The sequence below is a fragment of the Fukomys damarensis genome, unplaced genomic scaffold, assembly GCF_012274545.1.
Source record: "Fukomys damarensis isolate Sample0158 unplaced genomic scaffold, DMR_v1.0_HiC HiC_scaffold_9, whole genome shotgun sequence".
Classification (NCBI taxonomy): Eukaryota; Metazoa; Chordata; class Mammalia; order Rodentia; family Bathyergidae; genus Fukomys; species Fukomys damarensis.
In genome coordinates, this window is record NW_022900921.1 from 25,389,657 (window position 1) to 25,407,293 (window position 17,637).

At 33.2% G+C, this 17,637-nt stretch overlaps 1 protein-coding gene across 4 annotated transcripts in view; it reads left to right on the top strand.

Annotated features, from left to right (window-relative positions):
• The window catches only part of Cpeb4 (cytoplasmic polyadenylation element binding protein 4), a 57,830-nt gene that overhangs the window by 26,666 nt on the left and 13,527 nt on the right, over positions 1–17,637 (top strand). For 2 of the 4 annotated variants that reach the window (XM_010622156.3, XM_033761634.1), the window contains one exon: positions 9,516–9,566. The exons of the other annotated variants lie outside the window; for them this stretch is intronic. In XM_010622156.3, the coding sequence (XP_010620458.1) occupies positions 9,516–9,566 (51 nt within the window). The remainder of the gene's footprint in view (positions 1–9,515; positions 9,567–17,637) is intronic. 4 annotated transcript variants of the gene reach the window in all.

The window sequence follows — 17,637 nt, forward strand, 5'->3', positions numbered from 1 at the left end:
CTGTCATGATGCTTCTGTTCTTACTACCAAAGCTTAAATAAATAAATAAATAAACAACTCAAAACAAACAAACAAAACTTCAGTGAATTTGTTGCTCTTTTAAAAGTACATTTCATAGCAGTCAACTAGTTACTACTCTGAAAAAGCTATTGAAATGGCTGTGCTCTTGTAGGCTTTATTATTTTGTCTAATTACTGGTTTTTAGTTCAGTGTCACACCAGTGTAGTAAGTTCTAAAAGCAGGGCTTTGTTTTGTTCTGGGTATTACCTGGTAACAATCAATTAAGAATTTTAGTGGAACTCTGAAGGAAAAGCAGTTCCACAATCTGTTTGGAATCCATTTGGGCAAGATTCCAGTTATACATTGGGAAAGAGAAGGAAAAACGAACAATATACTCCAAATCATAGTCTTGAAGAGCAGCCATGATTAATTGAAGTTTAAAGAACTTAAAAAAGTTTAACTTGCACTGGCTATAACATTCTAAAAATAAATATCTGACATGTTTGGCTACATGGAGATATTTAAATCAGTTACTTAATCTCTATTGTAATGATCAAAGTTGTTAGCACATAGTAGTAGTAGTCTTCCTAAAATGTTAAAAAAAAAATGAGTGACATTTAGGATTATATTCAGACCTTGTTCTGCCACTATCTCCTGGGTAGGCTTAGCTTAGTCACTTCTCTGGAGCTTAATTTGCTTAACTGTAAATAGAGATGTTGAACTTAATGATCTTTAAATTATCCTTGGCAGCTCTATAGTCTTACATTACAGAACTGAAAGTTTTTATAGTTTAATGACTAAAAGTAGCATGTAAATATCATGTGATTATGAAGGTAGCAGTATTGAATACTGAATAGTGTATAGAAGGGAAATATCCAATAATCAAAGTAAGTTGAGTGAAGGTTTTGCTTCTAATCTGTCTTTTCTGAAATTGTCATAAAAACTGTTCAGGAAACAGTTGTTGCAACTTGTTCTCTTGAAATATTTCTGTTCTGATTTGTGGATTATAGACTTCTTTAGCCTTGGGAGTTATTTGGTGGATCCTGTGTACCCATTAGTAACCAAGCATTTAGTTAGGATACCCCTGTCACTTAAGTATGCGTGATTGTCTTCCAAAGGAATATGGTTGCTGAAATAAGGCAATTAAAATGCATTTAAATGTGTCACTGAATTCACATTGTTATTAAGGTTATCTTAACATTTTAGTTGTTTTACTTATGTCCACTGGGTTGCTATCATCCATTGTTATCTAGAGAAGCCTCCATGAAATATTTTGTTCAGTGTAGGTCTTAATAGTTACAAAAGATTATAAAATGTTGTTCTAGAGAACCTTGCTAACTGTTCTTTTTTATACTCGTATCATTATAGTGCTCCTCATTAAAAAAAAAAAAAAAGGAATATAACACAAGAAAGAAATTTAGTTGGGGAAACGTTAAGGAGGACAAAGTAGATTGTCATCTCTACCAAATAGTATTTTGGAGCTCCATCTCTGACATCTGAGGCCATCCTTTTACCCCTGTAGGCAGGGCTAGGAGTATGAGGATACCCTGATGTTGTGTAACATGGAGTTCTTGTTAGGACTGGAAATAGGTACTATTGAAGTCTCCTTTAAACCATATAGTTTCAGCTTCTGTATATATTCTAGCTTCTCAAAGCATATTCTATGAACCAGGTAAATTGAAGAACACTTTTGAAGCATTTTTTTGGTACCAGGGATCAAACTTGGGCCCTTACACTTGGGAGTCAGGCAGTGGAACCAATGAGTCAAATCCCCAGCCCACATTTTTCCTTTTTGAGGTATATCTGGACATTTTGTAATGACAACAGTGTTAACAACCAATTCCAAATAAAAGGGCACTTAGACACAATTTGTGACTTTTACTCTGTGGCCCGTCAGAGATTATCTCTAATGCAAATCCTTACAATAAGCATTTATTGTGGTTTTCTGATCCACTTTATAGTTGGGAAAAAGTTGAAGTTCAGAGAGATACAGTAGCTTCTGTAAAGTCGCTTAGCTTTCTGGTACCTAGAGTATTTGGATAGAAAACATAGCCTCTGGCTTCTAGTTGGCCTATACATTTATTAGGGAAAAAAGATAAGAAAATGTAAACATTTTTTAATCTCTTTAAAATTTGTTGACTTTAAGAGTCTGGGACCCACATTTAAAATACGTATTTTATCATCAGAATCTTCTATAAAAGATTTGGTGCTCACATTTTCTAATTTCACGTTGAAGAGTAGATGTCAAGATAGACTCATTGAGGGAATTTTTCTCATTTGGCTTTTCTCCCCTGATTCTGATTCAGGTCTGTCATGGGACTTATATATGTATAGGCCTCAAGATATTCAGGCACACTGCTCTCCCTTCCCTCATCCACCTTCACTCCACTTTAGTAATCTGTGAAGTCCGAAGCTGTCTGAAGCCATTCATACAACAAATACGCCTGAACCATCTATAGTATACCAGGCACTATTTCAGGCTGTTGGTGTATATCAGGCACTAAAAACAAAGACTCCTGACCTGATAAAGTTTATTCTCCAAATGATTAACAGACATGATCAAACAGCCTGTTTATAATTTAATTTTGACGGCTAATGAAGAAGACTTAGAGCTTTGAGTATCTGTAGAAGAAACTGGAACTGGGGCTTTTGAATAATAACAAAAAAGATGTCTAGATCAGTATGAAGCTTGAGCCCAACCTTCATTAAGGTTCAGAAAGTCATAAGACTATATTAAGTGATTAAAGTTGATGAATAGTCTAGATACAGAGAAGCAACTAGTAACTTAGTTGATTATTAGGGAGCAGGTTTAGTTTTAAGTGAACAGTGTCAAGAGCAGTTGTTCATCAGTGTGGGATAGTACAGTGGACCCTTGACTTATGAACTCAATGAATTCCCAAGGGCTGGTTGTAACTCAAGTTGGTTATAAATCATACAGCTGCTATTTGGATGTTTATGTGGGTACATGCTATAGATAACAAGAGGCAGATGTACCTTTCATTAACTTAATTAACCCAAGTTGTTTGTATGTCAGACTGGTCATGACTTGAGGGTCTATTGTATTCTATTTTATGAAATAATGGTTATAAAGAATTCTCATTTTTTTGTTTCTGTGATCAATCAGGGAAGTGTTTACATTTCTTCTAGTCTTTTCTGTCTTAGTTCTAAAGTTCTCAATAATTAACAGGGAGTAGGCTGGGGTCCCTAAGTATTTCATAAATTTATTTTGATTTTTTTATATTCATGTCAGTATAGAGCCATTTCTCAAAATCATTTTTATCTTGGAGGAAGTTCTATAATTCCTTGTTTACTCACTAGTCCTTTCAAAATGTGCCTCTAAACACATTTTTTTAAATCAACTTTTTTGCAAGGTTGAATTTTAATTCTTTACATTGGCTTCTTCTTTTTTTCTGATTTAAAAGAATTTTTTTTCTACTACCCACCATTCTGTTTTTCTACTTTTCGTGATATTGCCTATCCCTTTCCCCTTTATAAACTGGCTTTGGCTGGTTTAGTTTGGACCAAAGCTGTGCCAAGTTTTTTAGAGCTAAAAAAAATTGACATTAATCACTGGTATCATAACATCCTCTTAAGGCAAGTTATCTTGTTGCTCTGTCCTCTAAATGTAGCATCCAGAATCAGAAGGCTTCTGGCAAGGATAAAAATAGCTTTCTTGCTTGATGGTTTGTTGTTAGCTTTCCTGGCAGTAGGAAATCTTTTGAATTCCTTAATTGGGTCAGTTCCTTGCTAGCTTCTCTCTAGACATTCCCTTCTGCCTGAAATTCTTAGATGCTTTTAGGTTTTGCAGCTTTGCATCTGCCTTGAGTTATAATCAGTTTTTCTTCATATGAAAGATTTTTCAATCTATAGAAACTTATTCCATTGACTTTTACTTACTGATAGAAATTGATTTTTGCTACTCTTACAGTCTGTTTTTCAACTGTCCTATCACAATTTTAAAAATTAAATTTGAGTTTTTAGTGCAAAAAGTCATTCCCTGGTTTAATTAACAGGAACAATTTTAAGTTGAATTTTCAGTTTTCCTTGCAAATCCTTTTGCAATAGAAGAAATTTAGGTGTTAGAATTTTTTCCTCTTTTCACTAGAGAAAATATATATCCCTGTTTGTAACCCAGGGCATTTCATTTCTTAGGAATTGAAAAATCTTCCACATTACCACAGCCTCAGGTTGGGTCTAACTAGCTAAAAAGAATCCTCCCTCTTCCTTTCTCTCACAAGTGGAAATTGTTGGTTGTCTCTGGCTTATAGTTGGAGAGGGGAAATGAGTTAATATTAACTAGGCAGCACTGTTTACTGGGGGACTTTTCTTGCTCTTCTGCAAAAATTTATCTCAGGAATACAGCAGCTTTGTGAAGTAAATGGAAATACAGATCTCTGTTTTCCTGAGATTTTATTTCTCAAAAAAAAAATTAAATTAAAAAGTGCTCTAGGGGAAAGGAAATAAGGGATAAGAAAAAATATGAGAAAGGGAAAAACAGAAACAATGTCTTTTTAAATAGGGAAGGGTAGAGGGGGTGAAGGGAGGGCAAGGGTATGGGGAAAAAATGAGAACCAAAATCTGTCATGTAAGGGTACAAGATCCAAATGATGAATGTAACTGTACTGTATATTTAAAAAGTACCAATAAATTCTATATATATATAAATTCAATAAATTATATATTAGGATTGTAGCTGGGATTGTAGCTGAGTGTGAAGAACCTGTGTTCAATTCTTAGTAACACACACACACACACACACACACGCACACATACACACACACAAAGGGGTAGTAACTTATCCAATGTAATAAGTATCAAGGGTGCTATATGGAACATTTGGAATTATGTGAATCCCTTGCCTTGGGGCAAGGAAGATTTTGCATAGTATATAAGGCCTAAAGCAACAACTGCCTGGGCAGGAGAGTGGAAAGACAGTGAGGGGCAGACAGAAGGAGATGTTTCACAGAGAAAGTAACCCAGAAGTAGAAGTGATAAGCCAGTTGTTCTGAATGGCTGGAGTGCATGTGAGAAGGCAAATGGCAGTGTGTGAGACAGGAAAGAGATTTTAGAAATTGGCTTTGAAACTAAAAGCTAGATTCGTCCCAGAGAAGGTTTTTGTTTAGCCTAAACTCTGTGTGTATTTAATGAATTTTAAATGGCTTTTTGAGAAGGAGCAAGGTTCTCCACTTGATACTAGTCCTAGCCAGTACCTGCTACGTGATTTTGTATAAAATGTCTTATGGGAAGTTGCAGTATGGATAGGTCAGGGAGTAGAATAAGGTTACCAGTTTTGATTTGGAGACTTACTTTTAGGTAAATAGTGTAAATTATCTTTAATCATTAAGTTACAGAGCACATTGAAATTTTATTAGTTTATATTGATATAGGTTCTGCATTTGTGTAAGTAGAAAGTTGGTATTTGCAACCAGTGACTTTATTATACATTTTGAGCCTTGCTATATATTGTCCAGATCACCACAGTACCATCCTATTCTGTTAGTCTAATTGGTAAATATTGGTTCTCTCTGACTCACAGATGCCTAGCATAAAATTTTCTAGTTGTTGCATGGATCTTTTCTAAGCTATAGAATGTGGTAGTGTAGTTCCCTAGAGTTACACTGTATCAGTTGCCTATATTTGGCAAGGTTGAGTCATGTCACCAAATATAACCTATGCTTTCTTCATGATGTATGCCAGGCTTTTGGTTCCAAATGTCACAGGTGGCCTCTAGAGACTACTTTTCTTTTCATAATATCCCTTAAGAAAAGGACTGCTGGTCAGGCAATATTTTTTTCCATTTTTAACATAATACCAAGAAGCTTCTAAGATTAAATTTTGCCTACCAAATAGATTCACTTTACTGAAATCCTATTGCCTTCCTTTTCACTTCAGGAATTAAATTGTATTTGTACCAAAACCTGGGCTGTGTGTATAAATAGACAAGTTATTAAAAAAATCAACCAAACAGAACTTGAGGCTGGACTATATCATATTCAAATATCTCAATTGTTTTTATTTTACTGTAGTCATTTGTGAAACTCTGGTGTTTTAAGTTCAGTGGAATGAACTCATTGAATGTTTTCCTGTTGCCCAAACAGGAAACTGAAGATGACAAGGTAAAAATGACTGTAGTTCTTAAAGGGGTTATTATGTAAAAGAGATAAGAGAGTTATCCAGTAACTAAATTATTATGTAAGAAGGCTAGCTATTGCTGTGAAGCTAGAAATAAAATATGGTGAGTTGACTTTATAAAAAGGCTTCCTTTCTTTGGAAGAGGTGTCCTGGAAAAAGGTGAACCTGAAAAAATTTTTGAAAAAACTCTTCAGAAAACTTATATCCATACAAAACCCTGATATATGGATGTTAATGTCAAAGTTACTCATAATTTCACAACTTGGAAGCAACTGAGATATCTTTCAGTAGGTAAATGGATAAGTAGACTGTGGTTCCTACAAGCAATGGAAAACTATTCAACTAAAAGACATCAAATCACGAAGAGACAGAAAATTTAAATGGATACTACTGAATAAAAGGAGTCAATATCAAAAGGCTTTATTTTATAAATTTCAATGATGTGATATTCTGGAAAAGAGAAAACTGGAATCAGCAAAAAGATCAAGTGTTAAGGAAGGATGAATAGGTGAAGTACAGAGACGTTTTAGGGCAGTGAAACTACTCTGTATGATACTACAGTTAAGGACAACATCATTATACATTTGTGCAAACTCATACAACACCAAGAGTGTACCTAATGTAAACTGGATATTTGGGTGTTAATGATGTGTTAGTGTAGGTCCTTAAGTTGTAAGGAATATACTACTGTAGTGGAGGGTGTTGATAACGGGGAGGCTAGACAGGTATGGGGCAGGGAGTATATGGGAAATTGCTGTACCTTCCTCTCAATTTTGCTGTTAATTTAAAACTGCTGTAAAAAGATAGTGTTTAGATAGGTTAAAAAAATATAACAGACACAAACACACATCCTTCACTGGGATTGTGGAATAAAGGTATCTAGAACAGATATTGGAGGGGATTATCAGTAAGCTTGCCATAGAAAATACAGAAATTTTGTTACAAATTGGCATCCATAGAGCAGAGAGGATATTGGACTATAAATAAAGACAATGTACAAGGAGAATTGTGAATGGCTTGAAGAAGACTAAATTTCCTTGGCACTTATGGGAGCTTTGGAAAGATTTCCAGAAAGGAAGTGATGTGTGTTATCTATAATTATGAATGACTCTTTAGATATTTAAGTTGTAGGAAAAATTTACAGAAGAGTAAGGCACATAGTTTGGCAAAGCATTATCAAAGTTAGCACAAAGAAAAAAAGATTTCTTAATGTCACTGTTTATATTTAAAAATAGAAATCGAAAGGATTACTGATTGTTTAAGAAAATGTTACAGTTATATTTTTTTACTCAGAGACCAAAACTGAGTCTAGTCTGATAGGAATCATATTACAAGGTCAAGTCAAAAAATTGAAAACAAGTGTCACTTTCAGAGTTCAACTGTGAACTTTGCTAGTGATTCTTCCGTGTCATATTATATCTCAGTGAAGGATAGAATTACTGTATTAGTTAAGTAGCAAAAAATGTGTCAAACATCACTTACTGTGGGTAGGGCATCTCTTCAAGAGATGTGCCATGAGGCAAACTCAAAGAGTTTAAGGGTGTTTTTATGCATTATCAAGTTGAAATATTTCTCTCTCCTTAAAAATTATCCAGAAGATAAGCTTCTGATAAAGTAAAATTTCCTTTGTTAAATTGGGCCAGCCAGTTTGGTAATTGATCTTTTGTATTCTCATTGTTAATTGTATTTATTCTTCCATTGTGTAAGTAAAAGACATTATGGTTCATATAGAGTAGCCATAGTTTTATTGAATGTTAGCATTAAAAATTAGAATACCTCCTTAGAAATAATTTTTGTTAACTCCTAATTTCAGTTAATATAATTAAACATTTTAGTTTCTGTATTGACTTACATCTTTAAAAATGTTTTATGATAAATGAAAGTGGTGTGTTATAGCTCATAAGTGTTTACTAGTTTTACAGATACAAAATTTATAACTATACTCCATTGCAGGAAAGTAGCTACTAATTTAAGTGATTCAGAAATCATACCCACCAGGTTTTTAAGTTATGTTCTTGTTCTTAGCACCTCAACTCTATTCTTTTTTTTTAATATGCTTGTGACAAATAATAATATCCAGGTTTTGGATAAAGCAGTTCAAATGGAATTCAATAGATTTGGATACTTGGCTGTATATTAGCATTAAAAAATGAAACCAAAATTTAGGAATAAATTGAAACATCAGAATTCATTTTTACTTTATTCCCTCCTATATCCATACCTACCTTCATTACCAAAATAGGAATACATTGACATTTTGAGTGGAGCAATTAACAACTTAATTTTAGAAAACCTTTTTATTTGGCTTTGATTATAAAAATACTGTTTTAATTTTGTTTTGTATTAGACTCCAGATTTGGGATACAGATTAATTAAAGCTGCAGGCAGTTTTCTCTTTTGATGGCATGAATTAATTTCTTTGGAGACTATTTCAAAGACATGAAATTTAAAAACATTAAAGGACTAACCTTACTCTCTGAAGAGTTGGTAATATATGGCTGTTAGGTTGGTAGGACTGCATATTAGGTCTGGTTTTCCAGTGTGCTGGGTAAAGTCTTTCTGGCACCTAGGAAAGTTTGTTGTAGCCTTTTGGTTTGGGAGAATCTCTACTTAAACACTTTTTCATAGCCTTCAAGAGGTTTATCTGCCTTTCCACAGCCTTGAAGAATCACAGTGATTGGAGAGACAGTTTATCCAACGATATTAGAACTTCCACAAATTCTTTTTTATGCACATCTTGGGTGGCCACAGTACCTTGAAAATTTTTTAAAGACTTCATAATTCAAAGGAAAGTAACTAAGTATTTATTAAATGACTACTGTGGTCTTTGACACTGTGTTAGGTGTTTTTGATATTGTACAATGAAATATTTTTCTCTTGTCTTCAGTTTGTTTTGCCCAAGTCTTGAATTTAACCCCATCAGCCATGTTTGCACATGTAGACATAAGTCTGGCACTTTTGTTATGAGCGACAAAGAAAATATCACTGCTAATTATGAAAAGTTAAAAAAGAACCCTACACAAATGACCATTTTTTTCATATTTATGAGGCAAAAAGTGTGAAGATTGTTATTGTGAGTTGGTATTAGAACATAATGGTATAAAGAAAATTATTTTGTGGGGGATTAGAAAACTAGAATGACCTAGTAGTTAAATATGAGGATATTTTATTTTGCCACCCTCAAATTTTCCCTGTTTGAATTTTAGTGACCATGCTGATTGATATGTCCTTTTATTCATTGTTTTATGGCACAAATTTTGTCCCATAATGCAGTTCTCAAAATTCTTTGTCTACTAAAAGCAATCAGTTCAGCTCTGTTATTGAATTACTTTTAAATCATCTATCAAAAAATAAATTTAGTAACGGCCTTCTTTTACCTTCAGGTCGTCTAAACTATTCATATCCAGGATCCGATAGCTCTCTGCTTATTAATGGTAAGTGCTAATTGATTTACCCTAGTGAAGTTCCCAAAACTGAAGTTAGTACTAGGTGTAGTTGTGCTTTATCAAATAAAGAAATGATATTAGTTTGCTTTGTAATGACAAGTGCAAATTATTATTAATCATGTTTTAAGAGTAATTCTTGCCCTCCAAATTGTGACAGAAATTAAAAAAAAAAAGAAAAAAAAAAAAAAAGAAAAGAGCCAACAGATTCCCTGTCTTGAAATTGGTGACAATGAGAATAAATGAAAATTACATATGATAAAGACTGGCATTATCAAGCATTAGTTTCTGTAGAGTGACCTTTGAAATGTCAACATAAAAGCCATTTCTCTATAGCTGGATAAATGTGCCGGGAAAAGGTTAGGATAATCAGATCTAAAACCAGAAAGAGTCAGCTTAAGACCACACTGCTCGACATTGCAAAGGGCAAGGTCATTCACTGTTTGCAGTCAAAAGAGAGCAAGAACAATGAAATTGTATTGGCTTTTACAATACTTAGTTTTTCCTCACCTGTTCTTAATATTGCTTATGTGTTGATGAGTTCTATTTTTATGTGTATGTGAGGAAGCAAGCTAAGTTTCAAAGGGAAAGTGGAGCATTTAATCACAAAAAATTAAAGAATTTTAAAGTGTTTTTATTTTAGTATCATAGTTTAAAATAAATGAGTGAAATACAGAATCTTGCTTATTTCTTTTCTCCTCATTTACTTTTGAGTGTGTATTTCACATTTCTTTGTGTTGATATTGCTTTCCATTTGCCAAAGCTCATTTTAAGTCCTACAACCTCCGGGAAGTGCTCTTGACTACCTCTATTCTTATCATTCCCTAAACAAAAGCAAACGTCACACCTTGCCTGTTGTATGTGGTGAAGGAGAAATTGAAAATTATTTTTGTGATGGAATTTCCTTTTAGTTAGTGTTTGAAATTTGGGCTGTGGAACATAAGCTTATTAAGCTTGAAAGCAATTTGGTTGATGAGAGTTGTTGAGCGCATCAGATCTTTTGGAGGCTGTACAGTTTTTTAATGCCTCACTTGTTTGTCATACTTTAGTGTTTTCATGCTGCAATGCCAGAATTAATGTGATGATGATGATGATGATGATGATGTTAAATTCAAAGGAAACATAAGCTAACTTTTCCCAAAATATTTGTGTTTTGACATTTTATTGGTCTTTAAACACTAGAAAGGGAGTTAAGTGATTGGTTTTTATTGTTGCTTATATAGAAATTTTATTTATTATGAAGATAAACTGGCTGTTAATTTTGTCTCAAACTGAAAGTTGATATCTGCGACAGTGCAAAGGGCAAAGACAAAGAAAGAACAAAAAGACGCCAAGAGGGAAAACTTGCTGGCTCCTCAGGCAAGACCTAGGAGAGTGAGGTTGTAACTACTCAGGTCTAGCATTCAGCTTCAGGGGATCCCAAAACTTGACTTTGTCAGGTGTGATCAAGTGTTAGGTTTTAATAACCAACCAATTAGTACCAGATGTCAATATTAACTTTCAATGAAGAATAAAGCTTATAAGTCAGCAATGGTGAAACTTAGAGCTTTCAATAATATAAACAGCCCACTGTGGCACCATTGTGTTAGCCATGACTGTTCTAGGTAGATCAGATGCTAAAACTGAGTGACACAGTCTCTCTTCAGCAGCAATGTCCATATTATAGCAAAATATTGCTTAAAAATAATGAAATTAAAAGTAGGCAGGGCAGAAGACATTTGAGAGCATTTCTTAGTCATCTTGATTTAAGGCATAGGAATTCTCTCTTCTCAGTTGTATTTAAAAAACATTCTCTAAAGTGAATCATATCTACAGATAAATTAAGCTCCATAATACATTAACTCTTAGTAGCTTTGCTCTTGTGTTCAGGTTTTGCTGGTACTTATGTTAAAAATCTAGTATGATGAATTAATTGTGCTTAATGAAGACAATCTCAAGAATTTAAAGTATAAGTACCTCCCATCTCTGGAGTTGTTGTGAAGATTAAATATATGTAAATCATTTAGCATAACTCCTGGCAAATAGTTAAACTACAATACCTAGAGTGATTGGGTGGGAATTAAGGAAAATTGGTGCTAAAGATTTAAAAAAAGAAAAATATAAAACAAGAGATTAAGATAAATCTGTTAAAGCTGTTTATTGTTAAACATGTATTCTTTTGTATATTATGAAAGTAGTTAACTTAAAGCTATTACTCACTTTTAAATGGCAGACCCCTCACATTTTATAACTATGCAGCTTTTCTTTAAAACTGAAAATAGAAGAAAGGGAATAAGGGAAAAGAAAAAAATATGAGAAAATGAAAAAATGGAAATAAAGTGTTTGTAAATGGGGAGGGGAGGAGAGAGTGAAGGGAGGGCAGGGACAAGGGTAAAAAATGAGAACCAAGACCTGTCATGTAAAGGTATAAGATCCCAGTAATGAATGTAGCTGTACTGTATACCTAGAATGTACCAATAAACTCAATTAAAAAGAAAAAAAAAGGTAGATAAAAAATAGAAGCCTAACACGTAGTGTCTTTTTTAGTTCTTGTCCCACTTTCCCACTTTAAGACTGAAAAGAACTCTAGGTGTCTATTTTGCTCACATTATGGTCTCCAGAATCCTCCATTTTTCTGCACATGACAAAATTTCATTCTTTTGGCTGAATAATATTTCATTGTGTATATATACAAAACTTTCTTTAGTCATTTGTTGGTGGACACAGGCTATTGTATATTGTAACAGTAAATGTGGATATATAGGTATTCATATGGTATGCTAACTTTTAATTCCTTTGGGTATATACCAAGGAGTGGTATAGCTGGATCAAATGGTAGTTCTATTTTTAGTTTTATTAGAAACCTCCATATTGATTTCCATGGTCACTAATTTACATTCCCACCAATAGGGTAAAAGAGTTCCTTTATTTATTTTATTTATTTTTTTTGGTACGGGGGATTGAACTCGGGACCTTGTGCTTGTGAGGCAGGTGGTGGCACCACTGAGCTAACTCCCTGGCTCTAAAAGAGTTCCTTTTAAGCAAGCTAAATTTTAACATTCATATGTATATCTTTCCCTCTGAGAATGCCTGTACATATAGAAACATCAACTAAATATTTGCTTATTGCAGAAGAGGAAATTTATAGGACATCATTTAAAGGCTAGTAAAACAGTCTCTCTTAATATATCATATATATCTCAATATCTCTTAATTATAACTTTTGAGTGAAAAGAGGAAAGTTTCTTGAAGTGGAGAGTAGGAATCTATCAAAAAGGAGAGTATAATTTACAGAAAAAAGATAGATTATAGTCACTTATTAAAAATAATATAGCATGGTTCTAGTTGCTATAACAAAGGGCATGTTGAAAGATCTCTTCATGAAAAAGATAAGAAACATCGTGACCTTTAATATGTTTTATAGTTGTTAGCTTAGAATAATAATGCAAAGCCTAGAATAATTGTTGAAGATCAGACTAAGAATTTGTACATATGAGTTTACTTTTGAGAAAAGTAGGGAAGAAATTATTGGTTGAGAACATGACTTTTTGAACAGTACATATACTTAAATCTTTTGCTAATCTCTCATTTGCTACCTATTTTTATAAGTAAGAAAATTGAGTATTAGGGGCATATAGAAGCTAGAATTGTAACTACTGCTTTTCTCTAAGGTAGCTCTTCTAAAATAATAGAGCCATGTCTTTTTCACATCTTATGCATGCTCTTTGAATATTACTATACAACAACCAGAAGGTAAGCTCAAACCAATGTGACATAGTAAATTCTGTTAAGTATGTGTGTAAATTAACTTTGTGACATTGAGCCTGTTAGAGGTTGATTTATAAAATCATTTAAAATACTTCCTTGCATTTTTCTTGAGCCATATTCCTTGATCTTTATAGTGATTGTGTCAACTTTTTGGTTCTCCCATCTTTATTTTTTTATGTTTACAGATTAACTTTTAGTTTTGAGTCTTTGACTTTAAAAAAAAACCCTTATTTACTAATTTGGCCATTTTTCCACATCTTTTGTTTGTTTTTTGAGTTGACTTCTTGCTATATCTCTCACTCCTGATCTCAATTAACCTTCTCCTTCAGTCCCAACTAGCTAGGCCTACAGGTGTCTGCCACTGTATCTGGCTCCCCTACATTTTTAAAAATCTTGCTGGAAAAAATCAGTTATTTGATAACATCTTTTCATCTGAGCCACCACCTCTTCCCCCCACAACAAGCAGAGTTGCTTCTCACCAAGGTGCAGTTAAGGAGTGAAAGTAGATGGAGAGCTTCAAGTAGTCTAGTTACCTGAACAGCATCAGCACTTCCTTGCCTACTGAAACCTACTAACATTTTATCCTTTGTGGCCTAACATCCTGTTCTTTACAGAATTAGTCCTTTCATGTAGGGAAGGATACTTTCTTTAATATAGTTGTTTTTAGAATTAAGTATCAAGAAAACCAAAAATGATCCTTTAATAAATCCAGCAGCATAGAATGTGCAATAATGATGAATTCAAATAGTACATAAAGAAATAAAAAAAGTAGTGAAGACCTTCATTCTTTTGCCATTCCAGTTTCACTCTTAAGATTCTTAACAGTTGTTTCTAGAAAAACAAGTTTTGCATATTCCCATATATCTACATACAGGATTATTTAGTTTTAGGTTTACGCAGTAAGGACTATTCAGTGCATGCTTAGCCACTTCAAGCAAATGACTTAGAGAGTAGATGTTGGCATATGAACGTGTGCCATGCATTTAAATGGCTGCATATTAGGTACTCTCTTCTTGTGAATGTGTCATATTTTGGACAGTTTTTCATTGTTACAAAAAAGAAAAAAATACTTTTTAAGAGGTAAATAATATTTCACTTTTATAATAGAATGGGATATATATATGGAAGAGAATAGTTCTGACAAATATTTTTGTACCTTCTTTGCAAGTCTGGCACCACAGATTAGTAGACTATTTTACTGGAGAGAAATTGATGATAAATATAGGGCTAATAATAAGAAAATCATTTGTAGGTGATACTGTAAAGATATTTTAGAAATAAAGTATCAATAGATCTAATGCATATCCAGAAATAATAAAAATGTATAGCTTTAATGTTTTAAGCCATTTTAACATTCTTGAATCCCCTTAGTTCTGACCATTAAAATTACTGAGAACTTCATTAATCAAAACTGAGTCATAAAAAGAAAATAGGTACACATATAAAGAGTACTTTGATGGAGGGATTTTTATTCAGTGGTAATAGATGCATTTAGAAAATGTTTTACTAGCCTACTCTTCAGCAATTAAAGGGGAATTCTGACAGTTTATTTCAGATGATTTAGCCAGAATTTTTCCAAAACATAGATTTCTTTAAACATAATTAAAGTCTTTTTTTTAACCTCCCCCACTTCCTTGGATGTTTGCAAAATATCAGATAGCAAGTAAAAACACTTTATAGTCATGAGATTGGAAATTTGACATTTTCCTCAGAAAATTGATAAGGATATGTGGTATGCGTATTTCATCATAAGGTTTGTTCCAAATATAATTGAAAACAGGCGAGAAAAGGATACTTACTACATCTTTTATGTATATGATGAAGTGGTACCATTTAGCATTCTGTTAATACTGTATGTGGGTTCTGGTTACATCGTTAGATTCACCTTGTAGAAAACTCATTGAATTTATGGTCTGTTTTCTTTTCTACTTATAGCATACATATAACAAAATTTATACAGAAATGTGTAAACTATTCTAATAACATTCTCATTCAGCAGCATTCTCATTCAGAATGTCATTGTTTTTACTTTTTCAATACTAGTTTACATTAATTTCTCTATTTGAGAAGTTTTATCATTGTAAACATTCACATTGTATGGCCTATATTTCCTTAAGAAAATGTCTATATAGTTTTTAGAATTTCACCTTGAAATGTAACTATAAATTTCTCTATATTAACTACTTCATTTTGAAGTACATAATCAAAGTGTGAAAGTACACATTTGAAGATATTTTATTTAACTGTTAGTCCACATCTCTTACTGCCTCCTAAAACTATTTATTTTTAATGGAAGCTATGAAAACCCATGTTGGTTTTGTTGCTTTTAAAAGTCTACTCTTTTAAAATTGTTTTCTCAGATTTCTAAGCAGCATCAATCTACTTTTTAAGATAGAACCAAAATTTTCAAATCATTGTTTCCCCAAACTCTTTTCTCTTTGAAGCTGTTGTATAAATAGATTGTTCTTAAGCAGCAAGAATATGCTTTTGATATCATTGATCTTTCTAACCTCTGCTTGGTAATTTTGAAAATAATTTTTTCTTTCTAAACTTCAGTTCTATTAAACTAAACTCTGATAGGTGTTCCTTAAGGAAGGTTTTATGTTGTTTGAATTCATTTACTCAAATACTTTGGTGAAATCTAGTGCTAAAAGTTGAAATGTATTTTAGTATGAGACACAATTTAATTTTGGAAAATACATGGTACTCCTGAGTTATACTTATTTTGTATGTATGTAAAAGGCTAAAAATAAAAGTCCTGACCATTTTGTATAGTGATTTATTCAATGTGCTATTACTCAAAAACCTATCCCAGCCATGTCTCTAAGTAGAGACATTCCATATGCTTTTTTTCTGGCCACCTTTCCTTTCACATTACAGCACATCTTCCTGTGGCAGTGCCAGGCTTAGGATGCTTTTCTCTATTTTTTCTTTAATAATATCCATCACACATACCACCTGTCCCCTCTAATCAGATCCAGGTGCTCTTCCTCTTCTGTCCTGTCATGCCCACCACATGACTATTACAGTCATTCCCCCTTATCCCTAAAGGATGTGTTCTAAGACCCCCAGCAGATACTGAAACTGACAGTAGACCTGAGCCCTATATCTCCTATGATTTCCCCATATATTCATGCATATCGATATATAGTGTATGAGTAAAATTTAATTTATAGACAAGACCCAGTAAGAGAGTAATCAGTAAAACTAATTATAAAAAACAGAACACCTGTAACATACTGTAACAAAAGTTATGTGAATGGAGGTTTTTTTTTTTTTAAATATTTTCAGTCACTAATAGGGCAGATAGCAAGTATGCCATGAATATGCTAGACAAAGTAATGATTCACATCCCAGGTAGGATGGAGTGGGAAAGTGCAAGATTTCATCATGTTACTTAAAAGGCTTGCAGGTTACAACACATTAATTTATTTCTAAAAACTCATGAACTTATTTCTAGGATTTCCCATTTAATATTTTCAGTCTGAGGGGACCACTATAACTGAAGCTATGGAAAAGTGTGGATAATGATATATCAATTATCATTATATATTGGTTTATATGGCCTTCTGACAGATAAGGTTGCTAGTTCCTTGAGGTCAGGGCCATGTGATGTTTATGCATAGGGCCTAGCAAGGTCAGGCATTCAATAAATGTTGAGTAGAATTGCTGCATTTGAACAGGCTAGGCTTTAAGTACTGGTTTGATGTTTTCTCAAAAATTTCCCAAATTGAAGTTTATGCTGCTGTTTCTTGAATCTTCAATAATTACTGTTCCTTTTCCCTTTGGCTACAACCTACTTGGTGATAATGCCAAACTTTTTATTTTTCAACATTTGGGAACCAGTATAAGATTTGATTAGGGACATAAAACTATTGGCTAAAAAAAAAAAAATGTATATGAATTGCCTAAAGATTTCATTTGTTAATGATATTTTATTAGGAATGAACTAAAAATACTATAAAATTGTTTAGGCTATAGTGGTAAAAAGTCATGAGTTAGATATTGATATATCTACTAAATTGCTAGTTAATAGGGAAATTGGAGAGAAAATATGATTAATATAGTAGTACTTGGTTTAGATCATGTTACATGCTATCTTAGTTTCATAATGATTTGGACCCTGGGTGATAGTTACAGAAAAAAAGTTTTTGTTAAAACAAACTTTGATAGCCGGGTGTGGTGGTGCACTCCTGTAATCCCAGCACTTGGGAGGCTGAGGCAGGAGGATCGCTGTGAGTTCGAGACCAGCCTGGACTACATAGTGAGTTCCAGGTCAGTCTCAACTACATAGTGAGACCCTGTCTCAAAAAAC